General features: G+C 52.9%; 8 protein-coding genes across 8 annotated transcripts; 6 read left to right on the forward strand and 2 right to left on the reverse strand.

Moving 5' to 3' along the window:
* Positions 1 to 2,885: 2,885 nt before the first annotated feature.
* Positions 2,886 to 4,722, forward strand: Z517_02772 (uncharacterized protein; the record flags this gene model as incomplete). Its single annotated transcript, XM_013431881.1, has 2 exons — positions 2,886 to 4,484; positions 4,537 to 4,722. The coding sequence occupies 2 exons, from the start codon at positions 2,886 to 2,888 to the stop codon at positions 4,720 to 4,722; spliced, it is 1,785 nt and encodes a 594-aa protein (XP_013287335.1).
* A 752-nt stretch (positions 4,723 to 5,474) lies between these two features.
* On the forward strand, positions 5,475 to 6,825 carry Z517_02773 (uncharacterized protein; the record flags this gene model as incomplete). The annotated part of the gene is made up of 2 exons (XM_013431882.1): positions 5,475 to 5,508; positions 5,609 to 6,825. The coding sequence occupies 2 exons, from the start codon at positions 5,475 to 5,477 to the stop codon at positions 6,823 to 6,825; spliced, it is 1,251 nt and encodes a 416-aa protein (XP_013287336.1).
* A 417-nt stretch (positions 6,826 to 7,242) lies between these two features.
* Z517_02774 (uncharacterized protein) lies at positions 7,243 to 7,969 on the forward strand (the record flags this gene model as incomplete). Its single annotated transcript, XM_013431883.1, has 2 exons — positions 7,243 to 7,604; positions 7,675 to 7,969. The coding sequence occupies 2 exons, from the start codon at positions 7,243 to 7,245 to the stop codon at positions 7,967 to 7,969; spliced, it is 657 nt and encodes a 218-aa protein (XP_013287337.1).
* Positions 7,970 to 9,877: 1,908 nt separating this feature from the next.
* On the forward strand, positions 9,878 to 11,434 carry Z517_02775 (uncharacterized protein; the record flags this gene model as incomplete). Its single annotated transcript, XM_013431884.1, has 1 exon — positions 9,878 to 11,434. The coding sequence occupies one exon, from the start codon at positions 9,878 to 9,880 to the stop codon at positions 11,432 to 11,434; it is 1,557 nt and encodes a 518-aa protein (XP_013287338.1).
* Positions 11,435 to 12,751: 1,317 nt separating this feature from the next.
* Positions 12,752 to 15,442, forward strand: Z517_02776 (uncharacterized protein; the record flags this gene model as incomplete). The annotated part of the gene is made up of 2 exons (XM_013431885.1): positions 12,752 to 13,969; positions 14,024 to 15,442. The coding sequence occupies 2 exons, from the start codon at positions 12,752 to 12,754 to the stop codon at positions 15,440 to 15,442; spliced, it is 2,637 nt and encodes an 878-aa protein (XP_013287339.1).
* Positions 15,443 to 16,156: 714 nt separating this feature from the next.
* Z517_02777 (uncharacterized protein) lies at positions 16,157 to 18,213 on the reverse strand (the record flags this gene model as incomplete). The annotated part of the gene is made up of 5 exons (XM_013431886.1): positions 16,157 to 16,410; positions 16,535 to 16,649; positions 16,711 to 16,841; positions 16,947 to 17,071; positions 17,159 to 18,213. 5 exons carry the CDS (start codon positions 18,211 to 18,213, stop codon positions 16,157 to 16,159), a joined length of 1,680 nt encoding a protein of 559 aa, XP_013287340.1.
* Positions 18,214 to 19,407: 1,194 nt separating this feature from the next.
* Positions 19,408 to 20,664, forward strand: Z517_02778 (uncharacterized protein; the record flags this gene model as incomplete). Its single annotated transcript, XM_013431887.1, has 1 exon — positions 19,408 to 20,664. The coding sequence occupies one exon, from the start codon at positions 19,408 to 19,410 to the stop codon at positions 20,662 to 20,664; it is 1,257 nt and encodes a 418-aa protein (XP_013287341.1).
* Positions 20,665 to 20,844: 180 nt separating this feature from the next.
* Z517_02779 (uncharacterized protein) lies at positions 20,845 to 21,465 on the reverse strand (the record flags this gene model as incomplete). Its single annotated transcript, XM_013431888.1, has 1 exon — positions 20,845 to 21,465. The coding sequence occupies one exon, from the start codon at positions 21,463 to 21,465 to the stop codon at positions 20,845 to 20,847; it is 621 nt and encodes a 206-aa protein (XP_013287342.1).
* Positions 21,466 to 21,683: the final 218 nt, after the last annotated feature.

The raw sequence follows: 21,683 nt of genomic DNA on the forward strand, positions 1-21,683 counted from the left end.
GAAACAGTGACAAAGGAAGTTGAGTGGGATCCGCAGAGCGGGCAAGATGCCCTCACTTAAGATCGGCAGGCTTCTGAGGGTACCACGTGGGAAAAGCAAAGCCCATCTCCTATATGTGGTCAACAGCTGGGAAGTATAGCGGCACCCAATTGTCAGAAGGAGCGAGAACCTGTCCCCCGCGCATACGGGGATGTTGGTACCGAATCTCTCTGACGAATACAATCTACTTGCGGGCAGCCGTTGATGCGAAGATGACTTCCTGAAAGTTCGATGCGCAAAGACTTCCGGATCCAAAGCAAAATGCTGGAGTGGAGTACAACAATCACTCGCTCTGGTGCACTCGCAAACTCCTTGTGATAGGGTGATGTCAGGACAGTTGAAAGATCGTGCAATACGAGGGGTGGTGTCGAGGCACTGCTGATACGGTGGACCCGAAAAAGCAAAGGAAGAACGGCTAACAGTGGGCCTATCCAACAAGGAGATCTCCCAGCACAGTGGAAGCCCTGTTCGGTGGACAGAGTCATTGGCGCAGGACACCTTTTATTGCCTGGAACTACGATATAGCAGGTCTCTATCAACCGCTCAAGTTGCATATCAGCCCTATAGGCAGAAAGCCTATTTACTTGGTTGCTTCGATGACAAGTTTTCCAAACCCTCGAGGCAAAGCGGTCTCTTTCGAAGGTCGAGAAACCATCCATCAAGATCACCATGGCAGCTTTTTATCTTCGGCTCTCAGAGGTTATGAGAACGATTCGTTAGGCGGTGTTGGACTGTGGCCAACAAGTCAGCACCAGGCGTTGTAGTGGAGGGAGGGAGGGGAACCAGTCTCAGAAAGAGGCAGGTGATGTTCGGGCACCACGAGCTTGACCGCTGGTTGAATCTGGGCAAAGGTAGGGCTGCAACAGGATTGATCGAGCTCAATCAACGGGAAAGCCAACGGGACTATGGGCTTCGCCGCATCATTCGACGCATTCTACTGGGTGAACTGGACCTCATGTCCTTATCAGAGACTTCTACTGGCAAAGTTGCGCACCGACATACCCCGCCTCCGGGAAAGATGTTCACCTTGATGCGGCCGAGGAGAGGATACTCGAGGACAATTTGGGTTCCTCTGTGTGACGAGCACTTTCTGAATGGGGTTTGGATGGGTCGACTTTTGAGCATTTGGAGGGAGAGGTAACGGTCCTAGCGTAAGTGGATGCGCCCAAGATCACAGATTCAACTGACTCAGAATCAAGAGATGAAGGTTGGTGCAGCTTTGTTGAAGCTAAGGAACCAAACTTTATAGAGGGCATCCATCCGGGTCTGCTCGGGGAGCCATCAAAAGAGATGGAGAAGCGGGCGTGCCAATTAAGGGTGGATGGATGGTTGTGTGTGGATGGGGAGTTGAATCCTCATCAGTGGCACAGTTGCCGGCCAGTGCCTTGGGATTCTAGCATCCTGGGATCCTAGGCTTGGGGGGGTTGGAGGGAGTCTGAGAGGTTTGTGTGGTGGGAGGTCGACTCGACGAAAGACCGCCGCATGGAACTAACGTCCAAGATGCTCTAGCGACCCTCGCAACGCCTCTTGAGCCTGCAGCCAAAGTCAAATATGAGCACAACGCCGACACTAGAGTACCTGGATTCAGCAAGACGAAACTCTCAAAAAGGGAGCAACAGCTTGGCTGCCTTCTTGACCCAAACCCTCGTTTCCCGGTATTGGTATTCCCAAGTCTCTCCTCGACTTCTTCTCGAGTCTCTAGGCTCCGAGCCCTCGGACGCTACAATGGCTCCACCGTGGTCACAAAGCCTATAACTAGCAGAAAAGCACGAAATCCTCCGATATGGACTAGCACACCCCTCGCTGGAGCACATGTCGACCAACCCACACTTGCATTTTGGGTTCCCTCCTCCCCCTCCAAGTCGAAAACGCTCCACTGGTACCACTGCAACTTGACGCCTAGGTTGAGAGGACATATTACCCAAATACCCTCCCCAAAATGTGACCTACAGATTGGACCAGGCGTGGAATCTCTCCTCACCGACTTCTCTCCTGCCTGTGCCTGTGCCGCTGTCCGATGACCCCATCGTCAATTGCTTGGCCGGACATTCTAATAATGTGGGGATCATCATGTCTGCCGGTCCGTTGCCGAGCATGGCTAGATATTTTGGACTATTGTGCTTGTAGAAGGACCAAGAGTGACCTGCCACTGCCTACCCAAGCACAAGGTGTCCGCGGCTGACCGGCTCCTCTCGGCCTCACTGTGCTGGGACCTCCATGACCGCAACGTTACCTTGGGACATTTTCTTTGTGCATGAAGAACTGCAAGATGAGAAGGTTATCGCATGTAAGCTTGACTGGAGTGACTGGGGTCCTGCAGAAATGATCTGCAGTCAGCCCTACGTGTGCCTACGATCCACATTTGGCCTCCTTTTCGCCCCAGCCTTGACTATCGGTATGTTTCCGACCAGGTCAAAGAACAGTATAATTCGCTCATGGGCGTCTTGCGCTGAACTGCCGGTCTGCACCTACAAGAGCGTCTGGCGCCTTCCGCAGAGTTCTGTTTGGGAGGTAATGGACGCGCTTTCCACTGGATGGCCGGTGTTCGTTGCAGGGTCACCATCCGTCAATTTCTATTCTTGAAGAAGAGGTTCGCTGTTTGTCTTGGGCCACATACAAGTCTGTGTCTGGGTAAAGATGAAGGCGGTCCGTGATTCGACAAACAGATGTCTTGCCTTGGACGACCAGTGCTGTTCGTCTCCAAAGATTTGCAACAATGGCTACTAAATGTGGAACAAGGCTCAATTGACCTCGACCAGGAAGGCATGTATCCAATAACACCTTGTCGCCATGTGAGGGGCCAAGGCCAACTTTGAGATGGAGTGAGCTGCGGTGCAACATTGCTGATGTGGATTTTGACAGAGACCCTACGGAATCGGGGCCCGGTCTTACAACTGTTGAGCGCAAAACAAATTGGAGTCAGCCACAAGGGTCGGCACGGAAAGACAAGAGAGCAGGGTCGCCTTAAGAGAAGGGAGAATGATCATGCCGAGCTTGGCCCGCCGTCTGACTGCCCAAGTCTCATATACGGGAAGGACAGTACAACCAGGGTGGGAGAGAAAAAAGTACCGGATGCGGGTGAGAAGTATGCCAGGAAGCTCAGGCATAAAACCAGACCCGACAGATACGAGTACAAGGATGCAATTCAAAACCCTTCGAAGAGGGTCAAGAAAAAGTCAGCGGCCCTGCTCAGTCATGATTTTCAGGCCCCAAACGTGGCCAGCGAGAGATTAACCCTCAACTCCAAGACTGGACCAGGCTTTCTTACTAAAGCAAAAACTTCCACCGACGCCGGGAAGAGGGGACTGCCAGATCTGACCTTCTCGAAGATGGCATTTCTCAAGAGGAAAAGACAGGACGACGAGGCACGCTTTCCAAAGTCAGAGGAGCAGAAGTCGAGAAACAAAAGGGTCACGTCGCCACACTGTGAAATAGCAGACTTCTTTGCTCGATCGACAGGGTTAAGACGTGAAAGACGATATTCAGGTACCCCGCCCTCGGTGGAATTTCACATCTCACGAACTGCCTCTCCGTCACAGGACCGAGTATCATTGATGCGCCAACGATTGAATTCAGTTGTACAGTCAAACACACCAGAAAGCAAACGTTTCCGCAAAGCCCACAGCCCAATTGCCTTTGTACCGATTCGTCCGACGAGCTCCGATAGTGAAGGCTTCCTGGAAAAGTTCACGACCGACGCACTCTTACATGGAGTCGACGAATTTTCCCACGGACCGCGGAGACATTACTCATTGAATGACTTGAAGAGGCTAGCCATCCAGGTGGCTACAGACCTGACCGGCATCGAAGGTGCTTGTCATCATGATATAGACATCACGGGCGATGTCCAAGCCTCGACCAGTCAATCACATATGTCCATTCTGGCCACATCGATGGAAAAGCGAGACTCGCCTCGTCCAACCATGCCATGGCACTCGCAGAACCTGTATCATGCTGCAGAGGGTTGCAGCGGTGTGAGATCGGAGCATCCGAGCGGACCGGATTTGAACCACAGCCGAGTGCTTCCGTATTCAACCAAGGGTGGCGAGGGCGAGCAAGATATTGATCGAAGCCCGTCCCGGGAGTCTGCGACCATAAAGCAGCTTGTTAGCCCTGGCTACCACTGTCAAGGTTTTGGGAATGACTTTGTAGGGAGGCCAGGACCATCTTGCCATGTTGACGACTCGGAAGTTCGACTTGGCGACGGCCAGGTCTCTCTTCATGCAGACGCTCATCCCGAGTTACGTCTTTTACCAGCGATGCCCGCTGTCGCCGGAAACTGCATCGGTGAGAGCAAGGCACTTCATACTACTAATGCGGACGCATACGAGTTAGACGAGTTCGACACAGAACTATTGCGACTGGGAACTGAGTTGGCGCTGGAGCAATCGGGCACCATGGCCAATCGTCAGTCTCCCTGGTACGAAGCCGGTGTTGAAACATCGGTACGAGATGTAGGTGGCTTCTCGTGTGAACTATTGGCGGACAGCGCTGCAGATCGACATTGGGCGCATGACTCGGTCGAAGGCCGGCAAATACGCAACGTACGAATGGACAATTCCTTGTTTCATGATTGCCAGGAATTATCTCCATGGAATCGTCATGTGTCTCAGGATCACACAGAGGGATTCTCGGGATTCTCGGGATTTCCTCGGCGACATGTTCTATATTGATCTTGAATAGAAGATGTCAAGATGGAAAAAGTTTGGGGTTCTGGACATGAGATGGGAGCAGACATGGTGTGCTGTATCTGGTGTAACCCCAGACTTGTTCGCACCCTTTGTACGAGGTACTGACGCCGAGTCTGAACCCTCAGCAGCCGGTCGATCTTCGTGTCACCTGGGCCATGCAGTCTTTGCCTCGTCATATGTAAGGCGGTTTTTTCTTTGCAAGTGTATAGTACTTTTGGACGTCATGGGGCCGTTTGTTGATCGCGTATTTGATGAGCCGATGCAGAGCACACTCCGGGGATTTCTAATTGCACGTCGTACTTCGGGTAGTGGCGGAATTTGGGTGAATGGATTATGGGGGAGAATAAGATGTGAGTAATCAAGTCCCTGTCAGGGAAGTTTCGGTATTATGTATGTAGGTTGCGATTGTGAGGGTCTGGAAGGCCTCATGGGATTCCAGCCTCTCTTTCTCAGCTGAGATTGCCATTCCGTACGGCTGTAAAAGGCTCTTTCAACTCCGTCTCTTGCGACTGGAAATACTTGTGACTCGGGTATTCGCCATTGACCAGCCCGTATTGTATCCCAACGATCCGGAAGATATCACCTCGGTCGCCCGTGCCTGTGGCTGTATACTTTCGAGGGGAGCAAACGGCGGCAAAGGATTATTTGAGAGGTGATACTGTGATACTGGGGGTTGTGTAAAGGCCTTTTCGCTGGATATCAGAAAGTGGGGGAGAGAGAAGACGAGAGAAAATAAACTACAAAATGAAGAAAGTCATCCGCTACCTGCAAGATCAAGGTAAGCTGCCTGCACTTTGTGTATTGTTAACTCCCCTTTCCGCCACGCAGTCAGCTCCTCTGCCCCTCAAGAACCAAATTTGCTAAGGAAGCGCCATTAGCCCTCGAGGCTTCACAGCAGAAGTATTCAGGTGCAGCATATTTGTCCCCCAAGACCAGGGAACCTCAGCAACGGGCCAAGCAACACAGCCCGTCATATTACAAGGAGCAGCACACCTCGCACCATCAATCCCGCTCTGCACATCCAAGCTCAGCCGCACACAGCTTCCCATCCCATACGGCAGCTGGGACTACACCCCCAAGATCCAGCGGACAGGACGAGCGCGCACCGCCGCACCTGTCGGAGAAGATCCAACGCGACATGAAACGGCACCAGTATGCCCTGGACAACATCCTTCAATCTTACGAGTTGTATATCCCCGAGCTCGATCAGTCACACCTTGCCGGTGCCAGTGGGAAGAAGTTCTGGGTCGTGTTTGTCCATGGCGGCTACTTTCGTGATCCTACGGTCACATCGTCATCCTTCTACCCAGCACTCGATTATCTAGTGTCCGGGAAGGGAAATGGTCACCGCCACCTCCATAATCCTCTCAAACATGACGAGCATGTGCCAGCGGTTGCGCCTTACATTGCGGGATATGCGTCATTGAACTACCGTCTCTCACCCCACCAGGACAAGGCGCCTCAGGACCCAAACAAAACACCAGCGTACGAGCTGCGGAATGCCAAATGGCCGGATCATATCCACGACGTACTCACCGCCATCGCACATCTACAAAACAAATATGGCTTCGGGGAGCGCTATTTGCTTGTGGGACACAGTGTGGGCGCCACAATGGCCATGCTGAGCACTATTGCGGCACACCGATCGTTCTCCAAAGGAGACTCATCTGAGCTGCCCAAGATTGAACCACCCATGGCAGTACTCGGTGTTTCGGGCATCTATGATTACCCGCTCATCCATGAGTCGTTTTCGGACTATATCGGATTGACAAGGAATGCCATCCCAAATGAGGCGGATGATGTGCTTGCCAGCCCTGCGAGGTATAATGCAAAGGACTATGTGGATGGCTGGGCAGCTGCTGGGACAAAGAAGAGGGTTTTGGTCATTGCACACTCAAAGGACGATGGGTGGGTGGATTGGAAGCAGGTCGAGGCAATGCAGAAGGTCTTTGCTGGTAGTGAGTCGGCGATTAATTGCACAGTCATTGAATTGAAGGGCCAACATAATGATATCTGGGAAAAAGGGACGGAGTTGGCGAGGGCGATCGCTCAGACGGTGGATATAATGAGGGGCCTGGAGGGAGATGGGCAGTGAAGGCCCGCTCAAGGCGACATTTGACACGAAGGACATGTGATACCTATTTTTGGAGGATAACGGGACCCAAGATTGAACACGAGGGATGTGAACGACAGGAGTCAATGGAAGTACTATGAATGAGATCATTGAGAGGTTCACATGTACCGAATACCTCGTGCATAACCATCAGCGCAGTCTGGCGGCCGCGGCGTGCGGGTGTGCAGTGAGGCGGGTGGAATGATGTTGAATTGGTCTTGGCATGTTTACTCTTCGGCCGAGTTGGCGCGACTCAATTGCCTTTCACTTTGACGGCGACTTTGATGTTTGATTTCTCCACTCTGAGATACAAGACAATGGCGGTTGTATAATTTTGAATAGAAATCAGATATATCGCCAAAGAACGACATACAGGCGAAAAGTCCCACCTCACCAAATATGGCTCTGCGAGCCTCGGCCTCACCCTCGCCCGCACCAGAAGCACCTGTCGCAAGCGCACCGGGACCTCGCGCGGCGGCACTACAAAAGGTGTTCGCCGGCGCGCTGGCCTCGTCCCTCAAGGCCAACTCGTACGCGAACTTTAGCTCGTGTTTCCCGACGCCCGCGAAACACTGTCCGACGGCGCTCGAGGGGGTCTGGCGACAGTTGAACACGCGCCTGGAGGAAGAGTGCATGCGCGACTTTGAAAAGATTCTGGAGGAGAGACAGGTCATTGCGGGTTTGAACCAGTGGGATGACATGGTCGATGAGGCGAGGAGGAAGAAACATCGCGCCGTGGAAGGCGAGATGCCAGAGAGAGCGTGAGCGAGCGAGCCGCAACAGGCGATTCTGTCCGGTATGGCACAACTGACCATGAAAAATAAAAAATAGATTGCACACTTTATCCGCAGACGAATTGTACTCTGCCCACCTCACACCTTACCTGCAACAAGCCACCGAGGAACTGAACACGAGATTACAAAAGTCGCAGCAAGAGAATGCAGTCATGAGGGAAGCAGTCTGCGGACAACGGGGCGAAATTGAGCGGCTGCTGGGCAGCCTTGAACACGCCGTGAAGGATATTGAAGAGAGCGTCGAGGCCATGTACACAGACGAGTCCAGCCGCTTCAATGAGCTGAGAGAGGAGTCGTGGCAAATGGAGCAAGAGGTTGCCGCAACAAGATAGGATTGGGGATACGATCCTGATTTGGTAAATTGGTATGGGATGGCGTTACTCGTAGTTCTAGCGTCGGCGCTGGAGGAATGTTCTCACACGGGTCCAAAGTCCCTGTGAGACACACATGCATGTCTCAGGAAAATAGAAAGACTCGGAGCAAGATCCCTGTTTGCGGTACAGGGCTTTATGAAGCGACAGCCCAGAGGGATGATAGGCGGACAGGGAACGCAGGTCATCTGGGTACGAGGTACTGAAATTGAAGCCAGAAGTCCGGAGCACTCGTGTTGAGATCTGCGTTGGGTGCCCAAGAGGGCTTCAATAGCCTGAGAAATTTAACAACCAGAGGCGATCCGGAAAGAGATTGAAGACGAATGAGTGGTCAACGCTTCAACGGGTTCTAATGTGTCAATATCGGATGCGTCCCTTTTGAGACATTCGCCAATCGGGTGAGGCTGTCCAATCACAGTCCGTGGTGGCGCCAAGAGTCTCTGTGCGACGCGGGAATCGACGTTTTCCTCATCGCCCTTCAACCTTGCGCTTGTTCAGACTGTTCAGCGTCGTTTGTGACAAAGAATTGGCGGGCATCGTCTCCGATTCGAGCTGACCAACGACAATCTCTCTGGCTGGAGCCAATCGTCACCTAGGTCGATTGGCCGTCGTGGCTTGTTGGTGGAGCACACAGCTCTCTTACACCAATTTCCAAACAAACAGGTGTTCAGCCTCTGCACCAGGCGTTTCCTTGTCGCCGCCACAGCCACGCTTCTCTATGTTGCGTATGGCGAGCTCCGGCTGGTAAGGATCTGCAACTGCCCCAGGATGATTTTCCGCCCGTCTCACTGCGTCTTGTTTTGTTTATGGTGAAAAATTGAAGCGGGAGGAGGGGCAGGCAAATTAGCCGTCCATGCCCTCTTACCCAACCTGCATTTAAGGTTTGATAACGAGATTGCATGGCCGCCACCAACGACCACAACAAACATCCGCCCACCACCAACAACAGGCGAAACCTGGCGTCCCCGGCCCTTGCGGCTTTGTGGTTTTACTCGCTTCTGCGCGCCAGGAACCAATCCTTTGGTGCCGTCGCTCGCAATTGCCGCAACTTCCGCCCCTCTTATGCGAATAGTTCCCTGCGGTTGCATTCTCCGAAGATACCCTTGTCGGCGCAAACCAGATACCCCCCAGACTTTTCACGAAGATGACACGCCAAAAGCCTTCCCCCGGCACAAGGCTTGCAGCTAGTTGATATCCTTGGTTGGTGAGACGCTAAGACGCGTGCATGAAGAAAAAAAAAAGTACCGAGTACGAGTACACCGGTTCAGCGTGTGTCGCTGGTTCGCTGGTATGGACTCTGTTTCTGTGATGGCTGTTGAAGAAGCATTCTCCGGTTTTTTGTCTTTTTGCTTCAGCTTATTGTGATGCTCTGTTGTTTACATGTCGTTACTCAAGCCCACATGAAAAACTGCATGTGGTAATTTCGGATTCTCCACCAACTCTTCCATCTGCCCCGCCTTCATTGGTCTTTTCGAGAGCATGTGTGTCGACTTGAACCCCTCTTCAGGCTTGTCTAGCCATTTACATTGATTCCACCAACGATAGAGTGGGAAAGAGCCTCGACGTGAGCAAGGAATATCCCAATTGAACCCGGGCCCCCGGACTTTGTCTGCTAGACTAGAGGACAACAACCTCAGCTCATCAGTTGCTCTGCTCTCCATATTCTTCCTTGCCAGCTGAAAACGCGTCTTCATCTCATCTTTCTTGACAATCACAGCTATTCGTGCCTTTGTTTACTCTGGCGATCTGAATGTCAGCCTCATCTTGCATTCAGCGAATTCCGGACATCATTAAATTATATTGCAAAGGCCCATATCACAGTTGACGGGGTAAGGTTGCTTTGCACGCAACCTCGCGTAACACCATCAGATGGAAGGACGGACCAGGATATCGGCGGTCGCGGGCCTGGGGGGGATCTTTGGCACCGCAAGCAGCGTGCTACACATCATTTTCGCAACCAACATCACCAATGTTCCGGCACTGTCAGGCCTTCGAGATCTGATTTATGTCGCCTTCCTGCTGAGCCTGATCAACCTCGCCGTCCTGGCTTACTTTGGCACGCTGTTCACCAAGAAGCTCTGGACCCAGGCGCAGAGCTCGAGATCAAGTTCGTGGCGACTCTTTTACAGTGGAGTGGTTTCGGCGGCGGTCAGTATCGTCGTCTCCGGAGTTGCATTGGTATGGCTGGTTGTTGTCCGAAGTGATCTTCCGACAGAGATATTGAACACGTCTCTCACTACGTGGCTTGGGATATGGTTCGCTATGTGGGGTTGTTCTGCTCTGTTACAAACAGTCCTCTATATTCTTCTCGGACTCTGGACCAAGAATGTCTTGACAACAGCAAGGGTCAGCAGATTGAACCTGGAATTCGGCATCAGAGCACCATCGGCCGCTACTGAGAAGAGGCCGGGCACTCAGCAGACCAATCGATCATTCGGCTCGCAGGACTTGACTTTGAATTCACCGCCACGCACCCCTGTCTCAAGAGGAGAGTCTTCGGCACGCAGATCGTTGTCTACGAAGGTGGGAACTGGATCGTCCAAGACGAAACGGACACGATATTCCAGTCCATCGTCGCTCGAAGGTTCGCCGTTCCCAGCTGGCGAGGCCATGTCTATCGACAGTGCCTTTGATAGCTGGGACACGTCATCTGTACACCACGAGCTGCGCGTGGTCATTCATTCATCTCCGCCGGTCGCTCACGGAGCTCTGGAGACGATACCGGGCAGTCGGCCTGAATCGCCTGCCAACGTGCTGGATGGACCATTTCTCCCGTCAAGACACTCTCCTACCTCGAGCTCGCCGCCGCATGCCGCAACCTCGGACACTGCTACTGCCTTTGGCTGGAGCTCGTCACCACGACAGCCGAAATCATCACCTCCATCCAGCCCGATCAATTTCTCCCGGCCTACCTCTCAACCTGCTTCGTCAAATGCAAGCAAGCAAGCACCACAGCCACCTAAAATTGGCCAGTTTGATTCTCCCTTGCAGGAAGAAATGATTCACCCGTTGTTCCGCCAAAGCAGCCCTGGGCCACATCCGATTGCTTTCGGCGGCACCATGGTCACCGCCTCGCCCATGGCCAACACTACCATCACACCTGGTGCGCTCGCCCGTCTGCGAAGCAATTCTCACTTAACACTAGAGTATGCGAAAACGGCGTCAAAAACCAGGGACGACTTCGAGACAGAGAGCGAGGAGGGGTCTGTGCCAGATAGCCCTACGATGGGCACTCCGTCACTTGGTAGCCCCGGTCCATCAATTGTGGACAGCGAAGAAGACCTGCCACCAATCCTGCCGGGATTTGTACTATCGGCGGGGTCACGGACCAGTTTGGTGGACTACGGGAAGCGGAAAAGCGTCAAGAGGGATCGTTCCCGATGTGAAATGTCGACGGGCGGTCAATTGAGTCCGGTCATGGTTTGAGACATGGCTTGGCACTTGAGATTCATTTTCTTTGTGATGTTTGTTGTTCCGAATACGATAACGGCCGGTGGTCCTTTTCTAGCGCGGAGTTGGCGGCTGTCTTGATTGTTGGTTTGCAGGATTGATGACCAGTAGGGTTAACAGTACCATTTGAAAATGAATTGACTGATATAGCACTTACATGTACCGCACTTACGGCTCTTGTGGCTCTTGGTGGCCGCTGATTTGATGTCATTATTGGAGGCACCAGAAGCGAACGGGAAAAAGACATTTGGGAGGCGGAATTCGGCGGCACGAACCGGAGGAGCCATGGGCACCGAAGAGTAATAGGTGTGTTTGGGGGCAGAGAATAAAGTGGTGCTGTCTGACGCTGTGTTTTCTCCCCAGTAGTTGGCTAGTCGGCGAGTTCGGGTGGAAAATCAATCCTGTCAGACATCTGATGCCTCTTTTTGGCCACTGGCTTGCCGGGAATGGGAGGCTAGTTGGACTAACCCCAAATATACTAGTGCAATACTTTAGTCTCACCGTGGCTAGCGCCCTGGCTGCACCTTTGAAGACTTGCAAAATGCTTCTCACTTCCATCTGCCAAACTCTGGTCGCTGTGTCAGGCTCACGAGAAAAAGAACAATAGCCCAACCTATTCAATTTTCTTCACTCTCCCTATTCAAACCACTCCCCATTCATTCACTGGCCGACTGAATACCATGGAGTTTGATTTGGCCCCCTCTGGCCAATTGTTGGGCCACGATGCCATTGTTGCCCTTCCGCCTTTGTCTCGGTTTACTTCATCCCTGTCTGAGGCCACTAATACCTCACTCCCCGAATGCTTCCAGCTTCTCCCTTCCATCGCCGCCACTGCTTCTTCTCAATTTCAATTTTCGACAAAAGCCTCTCAACTCTGCTTGCAACATCTCCTCCACATCCTCTCCCGCCACTCAGACCGAGTGCCGTCGTCGAGACAGCAACAGCTACACTCGCGGCCAAGACATCGCCGACCGTCACCTCATCTTGCGACAGCAGCTGAAAAGCAGTTCTGCTCTTCAATTGCCAAAACTTCCTCACAGACAGTGACACCCACGCGATTCTCTGTCGAGGACTGCAGCGAGTGAGTTTCTACTTCCCCATAATCCTTCTCTAGCTGCTGCGTGCTTTTCCCGGTTGTCTGACCCGCAATGTCGTCCGATTGGCATTGTGATGAACCCCCCCCCCCGTATTTGTATCGCCCTTCATCCTGGTTTTGCCTTGTATCTTGGTACCTAGCAAACTTGCTCTCCCGGAGCTACTTGAATAATAAAACTGACTTCCATCTCCAATAGAATGGCTACCAAATCAAGCAGCCGTCGGCCGTCGGTTAGCTTCCATATGCAGACCAGAAGTCGCAAAGCAAAAACTACCCCGGAGCCAACCAAAGCTTGTACAGAACAGCCATCGCCAGCATCGCTATCATCATCGTCATCCCTAACAACACCACCGTCCAGTCCGCCAAAGCAAACACCATCTCGAAAACGAAAGTTGGCCGATTCGAGCTCAGATGACGCCGACAATCTATCAAAGACTAAGCGACCTGCACGACGGGTTTCCACACCGGCGTCGCTGTCGGATACTGTCATGCCACGAAAGCAAACATCTCAAACGCCAGCCTTGGATAGTGCTACAGTTGTTACAAACATCGACAGTACCCCTCCGCAACCCTCACCGTCAGCCAACCCGCAGCATTCTGCCAGGTCGTTAAGACGAAGCTCGCGTATAGCAGGATCAGACGCATTGGGCGATGATGATGCTGGCCGTAACGGCACACACAGCACGTCACCTCCTAACCAGCCAAGTCGAGAGAGCGTCTCTTCAGGGAATGCTTCAAACGCATGCCCAAAAGATCCCGAGACGCCGTCGAAACCTGTGCGCACCTCGCGATCTCCCAAGGAGACAACGGCGGCCAAGGATGCGGATCTGAGCTTTCAAGAGTACAAAGATAAGCAGTTCTGGCCAGGTTTCAATGCACGGAAACCGACGTACTACGCGAATGATGCAACCACTCGCTACCGTACCGCAGCAGAGAATGGCGACACTCCCGAGTCCCGCTCTCCCAGGAAGCCGGCCCGAGGTGGCGGCCGAGGCGGTCGCGGGGGCGCTCATGCAAATGGTGGTGGACGTGGCAAAGGCAAATCCAGAGGCAGAGCAGGTCGCGGTGGTGGAGAAAGCCCCGAACCACCAAATCGAAGACGGCCGCTGACACCAGAGGAAAAAGCCGAAATCGCCATGATCAAGCAGAGGCAGCAGGAACTGAAACGGTTCTTTAGCATTGTGGGCAACCAGCAAGTCGACATCCTTGACCAGCTCTCTGGACGAGACATTTCCAAAATCGCCAGAAAGGCAAAGGCGCACAGACATGTCCCCGAGTATGACGGCGTGGTGGAAGATCTTGAGTCTACCTTGAGGGACGTGCAGGGCCTGGTCCAATCACGGTTTGATCTCCAGGTCGAGCATGAAAAGCAGCGCATGCAACAGGAGAAGGAAGTAATTGAAGCGCAATTCAAGGTAATACCACATGGGGAGTCCATTTCTTACACACAAACTGACATGAAATAATAGAACCGCGTCACCGAAGCCCGCAAAGAACACCTTGCTGGGGCAGAAGGGGACATCATACTCTTCGAACGGGCATATCGCACCGCTCACGACGACACCCATACCGAATCTGGCTCCGATATAGATTACTTCCCGCATTATCACGAGCTCCCCGAACCGAATGCCCAACCCCGGGGGTATTCGTCCAGCAAAATCATGGACGAAAAGCCGTTCAAGCAACAGCTGGAGTCGTACGACGAACAAGCCCGCCAACAAGTGCTCAACGAGGATGTTATTGGCCCCTTGTTGAAGCAAATGGAACAGCGAAACAATGAATGGCGCATCGGGCAGCTTCGGAAGAAATCACAGACAATGGACGCTCTCTCTGCAGAGGCAATCAAGGAACTCGAGAATATCAAAGGCTACCTCATCCCACGACCTCTGAACATGGGTGAGAGCAGTTCGTATGCGTTGTCGGCCCTGGCAGATGTCTCGGACTGGGTTGCACAACAGCATCCTGAACGTCAGTACATCTACATGCCTCTTGCCCGGGGAGATGTCTTCCCAAGACAGGCTTTGGACTTCTCTCCACTTCCTGGCCAGGGACCAACTTCGATACCACCGCCGCCGCCGCCACAACCAGCGTCAGCGCCAGCGCCTCCCCAGCCATCATATCATGTCATTCGTCCAGACTCGAGGAGTCGTGGCCGTCGATCAAAATTTGCGCCTCCGAACAATGGCCCAGGTGTCGTCCATGTTGCCACTCCCCCGCCTCCGCCATCGCAGTCGTTACCACCACCTCCTCCAAGTCCTCTATCAGCAGCGCCTACGCCCCCAGTCGGCCCAGCTTCATTCCTCCCGCCACGCTTAATTTCAAGCGGGCCTGGTCAACCAATTGCCCCTGCACCGCCAAAACCCGCGCCTCCGCATCGCTCGTCCACCAGCATCAATGTCTTCCGGCACACCCCTCGCCCAAGTGTTCATCAGCAACATGCCATCCCGCGCCACAACTCACTCGGCTCTCCAATGCCGAGTGGACCACAGCAATTCATCTTCCAGCCTCCGCAGCAGCCATACCAACACCAACCTACTCCTGGCACGGGTCCTGCACCACCACCGCCGCCGCCGCAATACAACCCCCATCCAGCCAGCCCCCTCACTTCTGGACCGAGCGTCAACACCGCCGCCGTGACCGGCGCCGTGGCACCCCCGAGTGTCAGCGCAGGCGCAAACGCTGGCGTTGGTGGCGTCGGCAACTCCGGCGGCCCAACCATGCAAGTCATCGGCCAACAGGGCAAGATCCCCATGACGTTTGTGAACCAGACGATCGCGAGCCGCAACGCCGCTGCAGCGGCCGCCGCGGCGACTGCAGGTGGGAACAACGGCACCCCGAGCGGGAACGGCCAGGGCAATGGCAAGAGAGTGTTGCTGCCAAAGGTGTAGCAACCCCGGAAGAAACAATGAGTTGACAGGAATCAGATATCAGGATACTGGACACTGGACACCAAGATATGAATGAATGAATGGTTGGACGCATAGAGACCTTGTTTGTACATGCGCTACTTTACTCGTGAGCTTGAGCTTGAACGTGAATACGGATGTGAACATGAATATGAACATGAAGGACGGACGGACACCACCGTGATGCTCAAAAAGAGGCCTTGTCCATACATGAACGAAAAACAGAAAACGAAGAACGAAAAAAGGGGGCCACAAAAAAAAGTGATTACTACCTGCCTACCTACCTACCTAGTTAGTAGGTGCCTAGAAATACATAGATTCTAGGTAGGTACCTACAGGATATAGGTATGACATAAAATGACATGACACGACATCTTGAAAGATCCTCTTGCCCCTTGTCCCTATCCAAGTCCAAGACCAAATCCAAATCCGAGAAATGTTTCAACAAGACTTCCCTTCTTGTTCTGTTCATTCGCTCTCCTAACTTCGCTTGTCCGGTCCGTCCGGAAGAAACCTCTTTTCGTACCGTCTGGGTATATGTTGTCTCTTCTTTCTCATCAAAATGGGAATTCCAAACCCTCGTCGTCAACTCGTGCTTAGTCGTACAAATCAAATGGTATATTTGCCCAGAAGACATGGGCGTTACGTGGCAGAGGCATAGCAAAACATTCGTTGTTTTCAACAGAGAAAAAGAAATCAGACTTGTTCGACATGTCGCGCCTTCTCGCCTCCGATGCCTTGGGAACCCTTGCCCATGTACATTGTGCTCCGACGCCTCTCGACGGCGCCCTGTCGGCCCAGATTAAGCTCCTTGGCGAACTTGCTGCGGTCGCGGAACCACTCGCCCTTCCAGTAGAAGACGTAGATGGGGATGATGACCACGACGGACAGGCAGGCCAGGATGGTCGAGGGGTACTCCAGGGTGTATTTTTTGGAGATGTTTTCATAGACTTTTGCGTGAAGAAGGGATGGATCAGTTAAAACATGATCGTGATGGTAATGGAGAATAAGGAGAGGAGAGGAGAGGAAGATGGAGGGTGGGAGCAAAGGCAAAACGCAAAAAGCATGACTTACATGGTGTGCTGTACAAGGCGGCGACGCCCGCGAGAAAGTCTCTCGCCAGATCGTTTCCCCCAGTCGCAGAAGCGGCGTAAGGCTCGTAGGCGGCAATCATGTAGTCGATTGAGCTCTGCCGTGGTGTCAGTTTTCTCTTTTGAACACATCCATGTTAAGCGTGGAGCAAGCCATACCTTGTATATTCCATAGTTCGCCATGGCTATGAGGACGGTAAAAATCAAGGGGGCAATCCACGGGATACCATAATCAGGGCCGAGAGACGTCCATGCGAAACCGAAGAGCCCAATCGTCTCCAGAGGCGCCACTGTAAGGAGTGAAAGGTAATCACGTTAGTAAAATGGGCGATATATATCGAAAGGAGTGGCAGAAAGCAGGGAGGTGCAAAGTTGAGGAATGTAGTGAGACTTACAGAAAAGTAGCCACCACAGACGGGATTCCGGAGACAACTTGTTGGGGTCATCAGCTCGGATCTTGTTATGATGTCGAATAACAGGGAGATATGTCAGGTATGCAAGCACGTATCCGATGAGTGACCTGGTTCATTCTCGGTCAGTACATTCTCTCCTACAGAAGCATTGAGACCCTTTTGCTGTTCTAACGGGGCATGAGAAGGAGACTTACGAGATAAAAGCCAGTCCAACCTGGTATGGCTTGAAGCCCCATTGCTTAAATACAGGAGTGAAGGCTTCCAGAAAAGTAAACAACAAAGCATCACTGAATCCGCTGAGCAAGCTGAGGCAGAGTACAATCGGTTCCATGACAAACATCTGGAAAGGTCTCATCCAGATGCGTGCGAATTCCTTCATGGGGAATCGTGGCTTCTTCAATTCATCCGGGCCGTAGATGTTTGTTTCGCCATTCTTGCGCCGTCTTTTAGCCTCGCGGTCCAAGAGGATGGTTGCGCGGGTTTCGGGGACGAGGAAAAAGTGGATGATTTGCACGGCGCCGCCGATGCACAGTTGCATCCAAAAGATCCAGGGCAAAGAAAGATACTGGCCCACGAAGCCGCCAATCACAGCGCCGACGGGAGCACCGCCCACCGATGACAGGACGACGAAAGCTACCGCATACTGGAAGCCAGAGTCTTCGGGTTGGTATAGATCCGCGATGACTCCCAATGTGACCGAGCCGCCTGCTGTGGAGAGTCCAGCGAGTGCTCGAGCGACAACAATCGACCCGAAGTTAGGTGCGAGGGCCGCGGGCAATTGCCAGATGTTGACGAGGAACAGCGAGAGCTGCTGCGTTGGCCATCGGCCTAGTTCCTCCGACCAGGGAGCCCACAACTCGCAGCCAAAGGCATAGCATATCAGGAAGATCATCTGGCCGACCCGTGCCTTTTGCTTGGAGATGGTGTATTTCTCTGCGAGGCCGTCAACCCCATTGGCGTAGATACTGGCATTGAGGTTCATCGAGGTCTGGATGAGGAGGATAATAACCAATATCATCCATTTCTTCCACGCTGGGAAACAGTAGCCCAGTTTGTCGTAACAGTCTTCTTCCGTGAGTTCAATCTTGCCGTCCGCACGCTTGGGATGGCCTCCCTCGAGATTCTCTCCAGCTAGTTCAGGGCCGGAAACTCCCATCTGTCTTTCTGTTGGTCCTGGGGGTTGGATCTGATGGTTCTCCTTCTCGCTTTGTCCCTCCATGGCTATAGTGGATTGATCGGAGACTGACATCTTGGTCGAGTGACAGCGTAACACAAATCGGATAGCAGATCAGAGGGAGACGGTATACTTGGGCAGGAGACGCTCAGAGGGCAGAATGCGCCGACTTCATTGACCAACAAAAAGTTGAAGACAAGACGACGAAGAAGAAGTGCGAAAAGTGCTTAAACAAACCTGTTTCACGTCAGCCAGGCCGTAAACCCATGCTGTTAAAAGTTATTCTCCCTTTCGCATCTTGGGAGATGGTATTCGAGGATCGACATTGGAAAACAGGTCGATAACGTGCATCTGGCTATGATTTCATCTTGCGTCAACGCTGGGCACGCGGGCACCACTGAGGAAACTAGTCAGCTCGAACCAACGGCATTGAAACCTGGGGGCGGGTCGAGATCAGGGATGGTGTCAGTGTGCCTCAGGGTGCCTTGCACTGGCGCGAGAAGCATTCTAGACCAGCATCATTGGCAAGGAGCCGACTCGACAGTTGTGCTGCTCCTGGGTTGAATACAAGATCTGCGGTCGGGAATATCTATGAGGAATAGCGTGCGTTGGATGATGGGGGCAAGAGACGTGCTGGATGGATGGTTCACTTCTCCGAAACTTCTAGAGGGAGGGAGCATGGCACGCCTGGTGACCAGGCTGTTGATACTAGAATCTCGATGATGTCGGTGGCTGCAACGAACATCTTGGTCTGAGCGATGGTACAAGTATGCAAAGTGGACAACCCTTGGGCGCTTTAAAGGCTGCCGCTTCTTGGCCAGACGACGATCGACGGACGAGCAAGACAAGAAGAGGCACAGATCGCAGGACCAGTTCATTAAGCTTTGAGTGATGGGTGGGATAAGAGGCCTTGGAGTGTGAGCTTGATCGAGATCACGCCTTGGAGTGCCACAGGACAAGGGAATTGGCGTGCTTGAAGCAACTTCCAAGTACCTCGTTGATGTGAGCGAGATGAAACCTTCTCGAGTCAAGGCTGTCTTCGAGGAGGAAGTCTGGAGGAGATGATGTTCTACCTGCGGAATGGGCCTGGAGGTATCTGTTGAGTTAGGGCGGGATGCCTGCGGGGGGCGTGGATTGCGCAGGGAGTCCGTGGTCTGGAGATCGGACCAGATCGGGCTCGGAGAATTTTGGATTCTGCGTACCCGGAATACAAACAATCAAAACAATATTCCATCCTCTCGTGCTCTTCTCTTATGCCATGTCCCTCGCATGTCCAAACCGCTTATACGAATCCCGTACACGGGGCCTCTGCCACCACCCCTGATTATCCCACCTTCGGCCGCCACTAGACAAGGTGCCATCACCGCCCTCGCTCACTTTCTGACCTCTCCAGCGCCACCTGCATCCTCGGGCCAAGATGCGCACTGGGACAGAAAAAAGACAGTCCTGCTTACAGGAGCGGGCATAAGCGTCGCCTCAGGCCTGGCCGACTATCGCGGTGTCAATGGTACCTACACCCAGAACAAGACCTACCGACCGATCTACTACCACGAATTCGTCTCGAGTCACGAATCCCGGAAGCGATACTGGGCCCGCTCATTCCTGGGCTGGAGGGGTCTTCACCGCTCGAAACCCAATGCCGGGCACTATGCCATTCGAGACCTCGGAAAACTAGGGCTGGTCGACCGGGTGGTTACTCAGAATGTTGATTCGTTCCATAATCTTGCGCATCCGCATCTGAAGACGGTGGAACTGCACGGGTTTCTCAGAGCTCTAGTCTGTCTGAGTTGTAAGAGGCTCATTGATCGCGATGATTTCCAGAAGAGATTGGCCGAGTTGAATCCCGCCTGGGCCGAGTTCTTGCAAGAGCTTCTGGCTTCCGGGGCATTGGACACTGAGAATCCCATTGAAAGAAGGAGGCTCGGGTTCCGGACAAACCCTGACGGTGACGCCGATGTCCCTGGTGCTCCGTACAACACCTTTCGATACCCTGCTTGTCCGCACTGTCTGAAGCGACCGCCAATTTTGCAAGATGGGAACAAGGGGCATGTGGATGTTGATGCGGACGGTGCTTGGATACCACCACCCTCGGTATCAGCGGCACACAGCGGCGTTGGCGTGCTCAAACCCAATGTGATCATGTTTGGTGAGTCTATCCCGGCCGAGGTGAAGACCGCGGCAGAGGAAGCCATCGATTCTGCGGCCAAGATCTTGGTCGTGGGCAGTTCTCTTGCGACCTATTCGGCCTGGAGGCTGGTCAAGAGAGCGCATGAACAGGGCATGGGTATCGGGATTCTGAACATGGGGGGTGTCAGAAAGGAGGAAGTCTTCTTTGGAGAACTCCTTCCGCACCACCATTCTCAAGGCCAGGAAAATCAAGCTGCTGGCTGGACGGCACTGAAGCGCGAACTTGTACGTGCCAGTCTTCCGTCCGAAGACATCTTACCTGGAGTGGTCGACGCGATTCGTGCCAACTTTTCTGACCAAGACCGACTCCCTGCACCGCGACTTCAGCCGCATCCCTGAACAGCTATTCTGATGAGCTCGGAAAGGATCCACATGGAATCTGAACATCACGAGTGGGCATCTCGATTTGGGGATATTGAGATGTGACAAAGAAGGATGTAACGAGTAGAAGCTGTTTGGGATTTTACGGGGTTTCCCGGCTCGGACGAAGATACATGAATTCATCTTCAAAGTCGACGGTTAAATCATGCCTATCCAATTGATGACAGCGCTGACCACCAATACCACACTGAATAAGAGCACAAAAGAGAACATGGACAGGCCCCCGAGACAGACCTGCCCATGGAAGAGTGCGTCTTGCTGGCGAAAAAAGCGATATGCACCAACGACCACACTGAGGATGGCAATAACAAAGCTAGTGCACGCCATTGCTTTCGCTACCTGCGCAGCGTTCGTCGAGCCGAGGAGCCGACCGTCCAGAATGCCAAATTGCAGCACGACCATACCAAAGCCTGCCATGCCAAATCCAAAGTCGAACCAACTGATGAATGTTTCCTCATTCGTGATGTGCTCACGAACATTGTAGCCAAAATCCATCTCCACTGCCACATACTCATCCCAAAACCTTCGAAGAGACCAATTTTCTCGCAAGTTTGGCGGTTTAATAGTGGCAGTCGGAGTTTGTTCGAGGCCGTCCCAAAACTGCCTGGCTATGTCGACATAGTCGGATGTTGCGCCCAGGGTGGAGGAAGAGGTCAGTGCTGTGGCCGGAAGATAGGTCCGATGGAAACTGGGAGTGTATCTCTCGCCATTTGTCTCAAGAGCTGCGGACGAGGAGCGAAGGCGGCGTCTGATGTCCATGGCTGTGCTTTTTCGCAGAATCCTGCAATAGTACCAGGGCAAGATCAAGCGATAGAAAATGTATGCCTAGTGAGATATGCAAAACTATGTCAACTAGAATCGTGGACCTCCATAAGATCACACTCCAAGGGCTTGTTCATCGAGCGTTCTACAGATAGGGAGAATCGAGGAAGGACTGACAATACATACCTCTGCTTGAAAGGCATTCTGAACAACAG

This window comes from Fonsecaea pedrosoi (genome assembly GCF_000835455.1).
Source record: "Fonsecaea pedrosoi CBS 271.37 unplaced genomic scaffold supercont1.2, whole genome shotgun sequence".
Classification (NCBI taxonomy): domain Eukaryota; kingdom Fungi; phylum Ascomycota; class Eurotiomycetes; order Chaetothyriales; family Herpotrichiellaceae; genus Fonsecaea; species Fonsecaea pedrosoi.